Below are 13,465 nucleotides of genomic sequence, written 5' to 3' on the forward strand. Positions count from 1 at the left end.
CCAGGGGGTCTCCCCATCCTGCGGCAACAAGCTCCCCTCCCCCCTGGTCTCCCAGGACCAGATGAGGTATGAAGAGGGAGGAGCAGGGACAGGTGCGTTGGCTAGTCTCAGGTTGCTTGGGAAGGACCTGCGGGAGGAGCATATTTAGGCAGCTGTGGGAAGGCTGCCTCATAGGGGCAAGACCTACAGAGAAGACTCTGGTGTTCTTGAGTTGACCTTGTTTCTTCTAATAAATGACTTCACTCTGTGTGATTTATTCCTGACAAACACTCTTGACACACCCTCTTGACAGTAGGAAAGCATCACATCCACTGCTCCACCCACTTTTTGCATCTGGTTCCACCCATCACCACCATGTGTCTCCACACAAAAAATGTTGCACACAATAGAATGTAGTAGCACTGTGGCTGAAAGAGGTTCACCTCCCTGGCTTTAAACAGCTTTTCTGCCATGGCAAAGTGACAATGGGGGTTCAATTATGCAATTCCAGGAATTATGTATACACCCAAACCTTTGTTTGGAGCAGCATTTCCCACTAATGGAGAGATAAGACACTGTTCAGTTTAGAAAGAAGTTTGACTCTTTAGCAGTGGGGAAATCAGTTTGGTTTGCCACATTCAGTCTTATTTTTATTTTTTCTCAGCCATTTTTGTCTGAATTACTCCATTATCAGGGAAACAAGCTACATTTTCTAAACATTCCAAAAAGTAAATCTGGAATCTAAATGCCAAGCTGGGTCCTATCTGATATCAATTAAACAATAGTTCGACAGCTGGAATTCCATGTACCATTTTCATTCCGTCCACCAGCACTGAGAAGTGGATGGCCAAATTGCTTTGGTATGGAATCAGATAAATATTTCGAACCTGCATAACCAGACCAGACTTCTACCAGTCTGCCTTCATAAACATTTTGATGCTTTCAATTGGCCATACATGAGTAGAATTAGGTCATCTATTGAGGGCCCATTCATTAGTCAGAAGTACAACAGGATGGAAGCAAACATCTATTTCCAGGTGACAAACAGCTCTAAATTGTGGTCTGCTGCTTTGGAAGCTCAAACTATGGTTTTATATTATGTTTGAATTTAGCTATCATCTGTTAATATGCTGTGGCATACCTGTATTACCGTATTGGCCCAAATGTAAGACACCCTTCCCCATTCCAACTGTGAAAAGTTAAAGTGCGGTTTAAATTAGCAACCTCACAAAAATTGGCTTTTATGGTATTGCTGCTGAAACAGACATACGGTAAAACGGGTGTGAGTGCCTGCAGAATTTTAAGGGAGCAGCTTGTATTCGGGTGCAGCTTATACCTGGGCCAATACGGTATTTTGCAGCTATTTCGATTACAGTGGTTCCTCGGGTTACATACGCTTCAAGTTACATACGCTTCAGGTTACAGACTCCACTAACCCAAAAAGAGTGCTTCAGGTTAAGAACTTTGCTTCAGGATAAGAACAGAAATTGTGCTCCGGCGGCGCGGCAGCAGCAGGAGGCCCCATTAGCTAAAGTGGTGCTTCAGGTTAAGAACAGTTGGAGGTTAAGTACGGACCTCCGGAACGAATTAAGTACTTAACCCGAGGTACCACTGTACTTTTTTGCTTCCAGTTCATGGGCAACTTGTAACCCACAGGAGCTGGTGTCCATTGCAGTTGGCAGGGCAGAAGTCAGGAAGGCCACCAAAGGCGTAGCCAGAGCCAATGTGCTCATTTTGTCCCTATTCTCCTCCCAGCTAAGTGCTACGATGGAAGCACTGAGACCAAGGAGGAGGAATATGGCAGCCAGTGCCGGTGCCCCTGGAGTGGCTGCAAGGGAGAAGGCAGGCTGTCAGGGGCTGGCTGAGGGCAGACTGAGGATGGGGGGGGGGTAGTGGACTAATGCCCTCCACTGCCAGTAACCTAGTACAACTTTATGTCTATGAACACGATGCAAGATGAATATCACAAAGTCATAGAATCATAGACTTGGAAGAGTTGGAAGAGACCACGAGGGTCATCTAGTCCAACCCTCTGAAATTCAGGACTCTTTTGCCCAACGTGAGGCTTGTACCTACAATCTGTGAGATTAAGAATCTCATACTCTACCAGCTAAACTATCCCATTTACAATACTTGCTTTACCATTTAACTAGAAAAATAGAACAAAAATGAATTTTTGCAAAGAAATAAAGAAATAAAATTGACTCCCTGCATATTTTCAGTTATAGAAAGTTAGATTTTTTTTATGTTGAAATTTTAATATAGAAGATAGATATCTGGAGACTGGAATCAAAATTTGACATTGAAATTTACCTATAGCATGCCAATTGCACTTGTCCTGATGGACCCTGACAGGTGTTGACTGCTACTGCAAAAAAATTTGAATGTCTAATGCTGTTGTTGAGCATTTTTTTTAAATGTACCAAATAATAGTCAGACATTCGGAGAGTATTCACCAACAAAACTCACAGAGGACCCTGAGGATAATTTGGAGGCCAAAGTTGTTTAGGCTCTGACAATTGCAAACAATAAAGCCATCTCAGCACACACAAAACAACATGGCAGACATGTAACTGGAAGTAATCTAACAGCCCACTTCCCTATGAGGTCAGGTTCACTAAGGACCAATTCTACCTGCATTTTAGTAAGCAAGTGGAGGGCTCAGAATTGTCTTCAGTCCAAAGAGGGAAGGAAAATGGCCAGTGCTTGCAATTAGGTCTAAGGGGTCAAAGGCTACAAGAAAAGGAACCACCAGGTGGTAAAAGCCTTTGATGATTGAGGAATTGACCTTATTGGGTCCCACCCACCAACACAAGACAACACAATGAGAAAGCACAACTGTCCCAAGTTGTGGGAACAGATTAGGAACCGTCTCCTTCCTGATCTAAGAGTGTAGCCTGGGATGAGTCCAGCAGGAATTTGTGCCTTCTCCACAGCACACATTTCAGAATCACGTTCTGAAGCATATGCTATACTTACAGCATCCATGTAGGTTAGCTGCTCTGCCACAAGGTCTTCTGGGAAAGAAGAAAACTCTTCTGATCCACTCATCTCCATTTTTTCTTCAAGGGCAAAGGTGTCATGAATCCCATCTGTCCAGAATATAATAATACTGTGAGATACAGCAAAACAGCACCTACTAAACCTCTTTTATGGAGGCCCAGAGGAAGCTGGGACCCTGTTACGCTGAGTATATACGGAGACAAAAAGCAAGCATAAGGTTCCAATAACTGAAAGAGAGAATGGGAAAGAAAAGTCCAGAACCAATTGTAGGAAAAGGATTCTGCTTTAATGATATTTGGAAAGAATGCATGAAAAGTCCACAGTTAAATTGTTCACAGTTTGATTTGTATGCACTTTTACATAAAATACTCATTTTTCCAGGCTTCTTTCTGGAAAATACACATTTTCAATGTAAAATATATTTTTTGTGAACACTTTCCTGCACATCAAAAGGTGCACTGCAAAATTGAGAGAAGGCCACAGTCCAACTGGGATTTATGTTCTAATTTGTAAATGCATTTGGGAATGTGGATTGTATTGGTCCTCTGTAAAAAGTGAACCAAACATAGCCTCTTATATCCCCAGCATAGCCCTGAGCCGTTTCACACAGCATGCTACAAAATAATAATGATGACCTCCACCTTATGTTGAAGCAGGAGAATCTCATGGGGAGCCTGAACATCAGAAGGGCAGATAGAAGATTGTGACAGAAGGGCTAGGAATCTCCTGCACTAAGGACACATTATCTTACTAAAATGGACTTGGGCCAGAAGAAAACAGACTTTCTTCTGTTAAGTCCAAAAATCATTTCAAAGAGGGTGGAGATTCAGTAAATCCTTGCCTCTAAGCCATATATTTCAGAAGAGGTTAACTATAGGAAAAAAATCATTTCAAAGAGGGTGGAGATTCAGTAAATCCTTGCCTCTAAGCCATATATTTCAGAAGAGGTTAACTATAGGAACTGATTATGTTATTTATTTCTCACATTTTGATCCCACTCTTCTTTCAACCGATATTACTATTATTATTAATTTACCCACCCTAAGGTCCTAAGAACAGGTCACAACACTTTAAAACACAACATTTTAAAAGTCTGAAACAAGTGAAAGGCATTTATAATAACGCTGTAAGTCTTTTTTATACTACAAATGTTCCAAGGTTATTTTTGTCCCATTTTTTGTTGCAGTACAGTGCAAGAGTGCCCTTCTAGACAGCCATGAGATGTATTGCAGAACTAATAAAGCGGAATGATGTGTGGATGGTTAGTACAGTACAGGCATAGGCAAACTCAGCCCTCCAGATGTTTTGGGACTACAACTCCCACCATCCCTAGCTAACAGGACCAGTGGTCAGGGATGATGGTAGTTGATTTGGTATAAATCTATCACTAATCCACTATTATTGTATCACTGACATGTTGCAGAATACACCTGCAAATGTGTGAAAATGGTAAAGGACAAAAAGGCTCTTAGTGTAATTCTTTTTTGTGGGGTAGGAACATCTATCCCTCAGCACCCCACCTCCTCTCACAGAACCCACTCACCCCCACCCCCCGTCTCCAAACAATTTCCATCGCGGTTGGTTCTATGCTTCATTCACCTCTCAGAGTTGAGTAAACCTTGTTCAGGTGGGTCAGTGTGCAGAATGTCTTACTTGAAGTACCAGTCCTCAAGTTCCAGGGCAAGAGGCAAGAAAGATCCTAAAAAGGTCCAACCATGAGAATTGTTGGAGCCCATGGCCAGCATCAAGCAAGCTATTTGGCCCAACACTTGCCCAAACCCAGTGGAATTTAAAACTTCCTCCCCTCCCTCCTTTGAATAGCTTTAACCATCACCCCCTCCATCTACACCCACATCCCATCACAAGCTGCTTGGGAAACTCCCCTCAATTTCAGAAGCAGCACATCATGTGGCGAGAGACTGGGGGCCGCTGTTCAAGGAAAACTAATATTTTGAAAGGCCTCCACCCCAAGAATTAGCTGGCCTGTGTTGCATAGACTGCCTAAGCTGACAGTATCTTCTAATATTTTAGAAACGTGTATGTCAGAGTTTCTCCCCGATCCTAGCTCACAGAGGATCACGCTAGCCAGCGATCATTAAGTAAAAGTCTTTATTGAGTTACAGTCTCCATTCTCAAGCTGCTGCGTGCAACTCTACGTCTTATGGTTAGATCGGCGAAGCTCCGTCTGAGTCTCCGCCCCTTGTGCACCAACTTAATATCCTAGCCCTGCTCCACCTTTTCCGCCTGACTGTTCTTCTCTGGGTCCCTCTGCCCCCCTGGGTCTCTTCCTTCCTGGATTCTTCTGACGCCGACCCCCCGGACCCTTCTGTCTCCTTGCGCCGGGCTTTAGGACCTGGCTCCCTCTCCGGGCTGCCTACTGCGTCACTTTCCTGTGCATTTGAACTTGGCGCGCGCGCCCAACTTTCCACTTTCCGTCTGACCGTTTCTTCGCTCCCTGATGGAGGTGTGGCCACTCCTGACTCGTGCCCTCCCTCCTGTTGTGAGCTGCCAGCGCTTGATCCCTGGCCCCCTTCCTCTTCCCTGCTCTCTGGCGGTGACGCTGGTCCCGATCTCCAACTGCTCCCCTCTGAGTCCCCTCTGGCTCTATCTTCCTGGGGTGTCCCCCTAGGCTCCCCCCTTGCCCTGGCCACTGGTGCTCCTTTCTGTGAATCTTCTGATTCACTGGAAAGACTCGGAGATCTCGGGTCATCGTCATCACTCATCTTTTCTTCTGCCTCCTCCTCCTCGCTCTCTGTTTCCTCCCTTGCCCTTGCCTCTGCTCCTGAACCCCTGACATCCATCCCCCCCTCGAAGCCCCCTCTTCCCCCCTCCCCTCCTTCCGGTGCGGGAGCTGGGTGCTGCTGTGTCAGGGGGACGAATGTCGGGTACAGTTCGCTTCCCGTGGCAGGCCTCCATCTGAAGTCTTCCGGTTCTTCCTCCCTGCTCTCGTCGACGACGGTCACCTCCGCTTCCATCTCTGTGCCGCCGTGCTCGAAACCTGGGTCGTCCCCGAAAACGTCCATGTCCGTCTCTTCCTCGCTTCCTCCTGGGGGCGTCACTCGTCCTGGACCCTCCAGCCACTTTCTGCGCCACTGCTCCTCTGGTCTATCGTCCCACCAATACGAGGGTTCTGAGGCAGATCCCGAGGGTGACCCCTCCGGGGAACGTGCGTCGCGAGTCGGTTCCTTGTCCGAGTCGAACCCCCGGAACGTGCTGGCTGAAAGCGTGGGCGTGAAAAGCCAGTCGTCGAAAAAGTCTGCTGGCATGGGCCTGTGTGGGAAGAGGGCATGAAACTCTTCTTTGAGCAGAGGTTCGTCTAGAGCGTAGCCTGGCACCCAGCTGTTGGCACTGGCCGGGGTGCCCTCCTTGGCGAGAAAGTATTCTACCCCCTCTTCCCCCCATCTAGAGTCCAAAATCTCTGTGACTTCGTTGATGCGCTCCTCCTGTGCCACTCCCCCTTGCTCGGTTCTCTCTCGGAGTGGACTTGGTGCCGTTCCTGGTTCCTGAAATCTGTGAGGTGCCTTGTAGGGAGTGAGCACCGATCTGTGGAACACCGGATGCATCCTGGAACCCTCCGGAAGCGCCAGCCTGAAAGCCACCGGGTTGACCTGCTCTTCGACTTGGTAGGGCCCCAGTTGCTTATGCCCTAGTTTCTTCTTCGCCAACGACCTGGCCGGCACTGCGTGGGCTGCTAACCAGACCCAGTCTCCCACATGGATCTCTTCGCCAACCCTTCTGTGTTTGTCTGCTTGTACCTTGTATGCGTGTTTGGCCAGCTCCAGGTGCCGCCGCAGCTGATCGTGGACCTCCTGCAACTCTGACGCGAACGCATCTGCTGTCTGCAGCGTCCCCTCCCCCATTCTTTCCAGTCCCGGGAAGGTTCTGGGGTGCCTCCCGTTGTTGGCGAAGAACGGCGTGACCCCCATGGACACGTGCTTCGTGTTGTTGTAGGCGAACTCGGCGAGAGGCAGGTAATCCACCCACGTCGCAGGCTGTTGATTCGCATAACATCTCAGGTACTGCTGCATGATGGCATTGACCCGCTCCGCTTGCCCGTTGGTCTGCGGGTGTCTAGCCGACGCCAGGTTGATCTTGACGTTCAGGAAGCCCATCAGCTTCTGCCAGAAATTCGAGATGAACTGTCGCCCTCGGTCGGACAGAATAGACCGCGGCAGACCGTGAACCTTGAACACGTGGTCTATGAACAGTTTGGCGGTTTGTTCCGCCGTGGCCACCTTAGCACACGGAATGAAATGTGCCATCTTGGAGAACAAGTCCACCACCACCAGCACGGCCGTCTTGCCCCTCGAGCTGGGCAGATCCGTGACAAAGTCCAGGGCCACTCTCTCCCATGGTTCGAACGGAGTTTGCAGCGGTTCCAACAGTCCAGCCGGCGGTTTGTGCACTGGTTTGGCCCTCTGGCAGGTGTCACACCTCACCACGTAGTCCGCGACTTCCCCTCTCATTCCGGGCCACCAGAAGTCTCTGGCGACTAATTCCACCGTCTTCTCCTTGCCAAAGTGCCCGGCAGTGGGCGCGTCGTGCAGCTGCTGCAGTACCTTGGCGCGAAGTTCGTCTCCTGGCACGTAGATGGCCCCTTTACGGAGGAGCAATCCATCTCGCAGCTGGAACTCGTCGGTCGCTGCCGTGCCCCTGTGCACCTCTGCCATCTTTGCTTGCGCGAAGGAGTCATCCTGCAATGCTCGCCGCACCGCCTCCAGGTCAACTGTTGCCGCAGCGCACGCCCACACTGTTGGTGCGAAGATGTGCATGGCGGCCGCTGGCGTTGCCTCCTCCAGATACTGCGGCTTACGGGAGAGAGCATCCGCCATGATGTTGGTGTCCCCCGGGACATACTCTATTCGGAAGTCGAAGTTCGCAAAGAACTCAGCCCAACGTATCTGCCTCTGGTTCAGGAACTGCGCCGTGCGCCAGTGCTCCAGATTTTTGTGGTCCGTGCAGACCTGCACCATGTGCTTGGCGCTGATCAGGAAGTGCCTCCACGCTTTGAACGCTGCATGAATGGCCAGCAACTCCCTGTCCCAGATGGTGTAATTCTGTTCGGACTTGCTGAGCTTCCTGGAGTAAAACGCTCCCGGCCTCCAAACCCCCTGCGGGTCTTTCTGCAGCAGGACTGCTCCCACGGCTCTGTCCGAGGCGTCTGTCTCCACCCTCATCGGCCTGCTGGGGTTGACATGAAGCAGCTGCTCTTCCGACGCGAAGAGCCGCTTGAGTGCCTGAAAGGACTGCTCCGCCTGCTCCGTCCAGATGAACTTCTTTTTCTTGGAGCTGAGCGTGTCCGTGATGGCCGCCGTCTGCATAGCAAAGCCTTTGATAAATTTGCGATAGAAGTTCGCGAAGCCGACAAACCGTTGGACCTCCTTCCGGTTGCGTGGGCTTTTCCAATCCAACACTGCTCGAACCTTGGCGCTGTCCATGGCGAGCCCCTTGTCAGACAACTTGTAGCCCAGGAAATCCACCTCCGTCACGTCGAACTGGCACTTCTCCAGCTTGGCGTAAAGCCTATGCTGCTGTAGCCTGCTCAGCACTTCCTTGACGTGCCTGTCGTGCTCCTGCTGCGATTCCGAAAAGATCAGGATGTCATCCAAGAAACAGACGCACGTTTTGTAGAGGAGCCCCGCCAACACGTGATGCATGAACGCTTGAAACACGTGGGAGCCATTTTGCAATCCAAAAGGCATAACTCTATATTCGTAGGTGCCCAGGGGCGTGAACATGGCTGTCTTCCACTCATCTCCTTCCCGCATGCGAATGAGGTTGTACGCCCCTCGCAGGTCCAACTTGGTGAACACGCTGCCCTTCCGTACCTTTGCGAGGAGGTCGTCGATTCGGGGCATGGGGAAGTCCGATGGCTTGGTCACACTGTTTAAGATGCGATAGTCCACTACAAGCCTTTTTGGGGGCGTGTCCCGCTTCTTAACAAAGAATACAGGACTGCCCCCCGCTGCCTTGGACTCCCGGATGAAACCGCGCTCCAAATTATGATCTATGAACTCTTTGAGTTCCTGCAGTTCGTCCTCAGACATGGAATACAGCTTCCCTTTGGGCAGCGCCGCCCCCGGCAGCAGGTCAATTTTGCAGTCATATGGTCTGTGGGGGGGTAGCCTGTCTGCCTCCTTTTCGCAGAAAACCTCCAAAAATTCTGCGTACTTGTGGGGAACCGCTTGCAGCGTGCCTAGCTGCAGCTGTGACTCCTCTTCCTCTCCTTCCTGCCGGGGCACGACGCAGTGTTCAGCACAAAAGGAAGAGCCGAAGGTCAGCTGCCTCTGGTACCAAGCCAGCGTCGGGCTGTGCTTGTCCAGCCAACTCATGCCCAATACAATGGGCGTGTCCGATAGTTGAGTGACGTTGAAGCTGATGATTTCCCTGTGATTCCCAAGTCGCATCACCATTGGTGGCGTCTGCTTCACCACTTGCCCCCCTAGCAGCTCCCTGCCATCCACCGTGACAACCTGCAGGGGCAGCGTGGCAGGCAGCAACTGTATGGCGTGCCGGTCGACAAAGTCCTGCCCTATAAAGTCCGCATTGCTGCCTGAGTCGATGGTAATTGGCACGTCCATGGTGATTCCCTTGGGCAGCTGGAGCGATGCGGTGAGCCTCACTACTGGCTTGGGCGGGAGGGGGTCCATGGGCTGTAAAATCTCTGGGGACTGCTTCACTGACACGTCTGGCTGGGCCCCAGTGCCTCTTCCTCCAGCCAGACAGCGTCGTTTCCCTGCTGTGGTTCTCCTTGCTGCGTTGCTGCAGTTACCATTGCTGAGGCTGCAGTGTGCTTGTGGAGCCTCCGGGGACACTCTTTCGCCATATGCTGTGGATCATCGCAGATATAACACTTCCTGTTCCCTCTAGGAGGCTTCACTTTCACTGTTGCCGGTGCTAGGGCTCTGGCTGCTGACTGAGCCCTTGCACTTCCAACTTCCATAGGTTCCACCCCTCCTCCTGGCGGAGGCGTGGATTGCGCACGCGCTGTTTCTCTGGGAAGGAAGGAGGAGCCCCTGGCTGGTTCGCGCCCTCCACGCCCTTCGTCCCTGCTCCACGGACGTTCTTCCAGCCGCACCCCCACCGCCAGCGCCCTCTGAACGATCTCCTGCGTGGTCCGGGGTCTCTCCCCCCTCGCAATTTCATCTTTAACCGAGCTGTGCAATCCCTCCCAAAACAGGTCTCTTACAGGAGCCGAATCTCTGTCCCATTCCAGGGCACTGACCAAAGCGAAAAAGCGGGCATGGTACTGCCTTACGCTGGCCCTCCCTTGCTTCAGTCCATGTATCTGCTGCCGAGCAAGATCCACGTCAATGCTTGATAAAAAACACCCATCCATCGCTTTAATAAAGGCATCCGCATTTTGGAGCGCCGGATCCTTATCCCTCCACAAATTGCGCAGCCATGCTTTAGCATCTCCATGCAAATGGGACATGATGAATCCCACTTTCTCTTGCTCATCTCTAAAGTCTTTGTTCAGCAGTTGCAGTGCACACATTACATCTGCTCTAAAGTTGGGGTACTGTTGCAGATTCCCATCGAAGTGAGAGACCAGACCGCCTGTTCGTCTCCCCAACCCAATCCCCTCCGGTTTGGGTGTCAGTTGCCCTTGCTTAGTAAGCACTTCCAACCTGACCTGGAGATCCCTGTAGGCGGCAGCTGCGTCCTCCTCTCTCTTCCTGGATGCAAGTGCCTCGGCATTCAGTCATGTCACTGCTTCTCTGAGTTCCGCTATCTGCTGTTCAGCCGTCATGTTGTCTGCCGTTCGTGAGCTCGCTAGTAGGCACCCGCTTTCTCTCCTCTCCGTGAGGCCGTAGATGCCCACAATTTAAGAGACGGAGCTTACTGTCAGAGTTGCTCCCCGATCCTAGCTCACAGAGGATCACGCTAGCCAGCGATCATTAAGTAAAAGTCTTTATTGAGTTACAGTTCCCATTCTCAAGCTGCTGCGTGCAACTCTACGTCTTATGGTTAGATCGGCGAAGCTCCGTCTGAGTCTCCGCCCCTTGTGCACCAACTTAATATCCTAGCCCTGCTCCACCTTTTCCGCCTGACTGTTCTCCTCTGGGTCCCTCTGCCCCCCGGGGTCTCCTCCCTCCGGGACTCCTCCGACGCCGACCCCCCGGACCCTTCTGTCTCCTTGCGCCGGGCTTTAGGACCTGGCTCCCTCTCCGGGCTGCCTACTGCGTCACTTTCCTGTGCATTTGAACTTGGCGCTCGCGCCCAACCTTCCACTTTCCGTCTGACCGTTTCTTCGCTCCCTGATGGAGGTGTGGCCACTCCTGACTCGTGCCCTCCCTCCTGTTGTGAGCTGCCAGCGCTTGATCCCTGGCCCCCTTCCTCTTCCCTGCTCTCTGGCGGTGACGCTGGTCCCGATCTCCAACTGCTCCCCTCTGAGTCCCCTCTGGCTCTATCTTCCTGGGGTGTCCCCCTAGGCTCCCCCCTTGCCCTGGCCACTGGTGCTCCTTTCTGTGAATCTTCTGATTCACTGGAAAGACTCGGAGATCTCGGGTCGTCGTCATCACTCATCTTTTCTTCTGCCTCCTCCTCCTCGCTCTCTGTTTCCTCCCTTGCCCTTGCCTCTGCTCCTGAACCCCTGACAGTGTATCATTAAATAAACGAGTTCCAGTTATGCACAATGGTGGGAGGGAGGGTGCCATTGCCTCTGTTTTGTGATAGAAGCACAACCATCTAATAAAAACACCACCACCACCACCACAAGCAGCTTCAATCTTTCCCCCAAACTATCGGCACTCATATTTTATTGTTACTTTTCTAACAATACAGTGGTGCCCCGCAAGACGGAAAACTCGCTAGACGAAAGAGTTTTCCGTTTTGGAGGTGCTGCGCAAAACGAGTTTCGTATGGGCTTGCTTCGCAAGACGACAATGTCTTGCGAGTTCCTGCTGGGTTTTTTTTCCTCCCCCCCCCCTTTTCTAAGCCTCTAAGCCGCTTATCAGCTGATCTGATCAGCAGATAAGCCGCTAAAAGCCGCTAATAGCGCTAATCCGCTAATCTGTCAATGGGCTTGCTTCGCAAGACGAAAAAACCGCTAGACGAAGAGAATCACAGAACGGATTCTTTTCGTCTTGCGAGGCACCACTGTATTATTCCTTTAAGTGTTCAATATCTGGATGGATTGTCCTCCCTGAAACATCTGCAGCTCGGCTGAGAAATGCTTAAATCTTTTCATGGGGAAATTAGAGGCAAGGCTTCTGTGCCTAGGAGGTTCCTGTGGGAACCATTGCTCAGCCTGTGAATGTCTAATTATAGACCTTGGTATTTAGACTTCCTTTGTTTGATCCGCTGGAACCAGATCCAGAAAGGAACATAATTAGACACAAATTAGCAACACTTGTAGGCTCTGGAATTTCTGATGAGAAGAACCATTTAGGTATGATGCAGTCAGCCTTAAAAAATAAAAATAAAAAGGATGATAAATGGATAATAGCAATTTGGCGCCACAGCTGATTAACAGCGTATTTTGGTCATAATTTCTGGAACATTCAAGTAGGTGAGGTTTAAAGGGGTTCAGAAGAGCTGATCCTTATTGTATTGTTTTCTTATCTTGCATTGTCGCTTCCTGTCCACTTCCTGCCGCCTTTCTGCGAAAGCCGGTCACTGAAATGGTTACGTTCATTGCACAGGTTTCAATAGCCTTCTAGCAATGCTAATTTTTGCCCATAGGAAACCTTCTGTCTCGGGAGATGGGGAAGGCTATTTGTCAGGCTTGTCACAGTGCATAGCATTCCAGTGTCACTACTATTCACAATTGTTCCAGTGGGCCCTTTGACCTGGTAACATAAATTTTCCCTTTGTCCTTGGCTGTTACCAATGCACCACTCAGATAGGAAAAAACAACCACTGACACTTCCTTTGTCATGACAGCAGCTAAAGAAAGAAGTTTCATGACACAAATGCTGTCGCTGAAAAAAGCTGGCTTGATCACAGGAAAGTAACATTAGAAGGCTCTTTCAGAAGTGAAAAATCTGTGCATTGAGTCAACGGTCGCTGTGGTCTAAACCACTGAGCCTCTTGGGCCTGCCACATCGGAAGGTTGGCAGTTTGAATCCCCATGATGGGGTGAGCTCCCGTTGCTCTGTCCCAGCTCCTGCTAGTTCAAAAGCAAGTAGATAGGTACCCACTGCAGTGGGAAGGTAAACGGCATTTCTGTACACTCTGGCACTCACCACGGTGTCCTGTTGCCAGAAGTGCTTTAGTCCTGCTGGCCACATGACCTGGAAAGCTGTCTGTGAACAAACGCTGGCTTCCTCAGCCTGAAGTGAGATGAGCACCGCACCCCACAGTTGCCTTTGACTAGACTTAACCATCCAGGGGTCCTTTACCTTACCTTTACCTACATGCCAACATCTCCAGCATGGAATTTTGAACTGGCATTTATAATTTTCAATGATGTAGGAACACAAGGCAAATGACTCGGTGGTGAATGCTTGAGTTCCTTCTTCTTTGGTGACACTTGTGG

General features: G+C 50.4%; 1 protein-coding gene across 6 annotated transcripts in view; it reads right to left on the reverse strand.

Moving 5' to 3' along the window:
- The window catches only part of RGL1 (ral guanine nucleotide dissociation stimulator like 1), a 144,770-nt gene that overhangs the window by 30,032 nt on the left and 101,273 nt on the right, over window positions 1–13,465 (reverse strand). For all 6 annotated transcript variants that reach the window (XM_082226651.1, XM_082226654.1, XM_082226653.1 and 3 more), the window contains one exon: window positions 2,959–3,071. In XM_082226651.1, the coding sequence (XP_082082777.1) occupies window positions 2,959–3,071 (113 nt within the window). The remainder of the gene's footprint in view (window positions 1–2,958; window positions 3,072–13,465) is intronic.

The sequence above is a fragment of the Podarcis vaucheri genome, assembly GCF_965113315.1.
Source record: "Podarcis vaucheri genome assembly, chromosome: 6".
Taxonomy (NCBI): Eukaryota; Metazoa; Chordata; class Lepidosauria; order Squamata; family Lacertidae; genus Podarcis; species Podarcis vaucheri.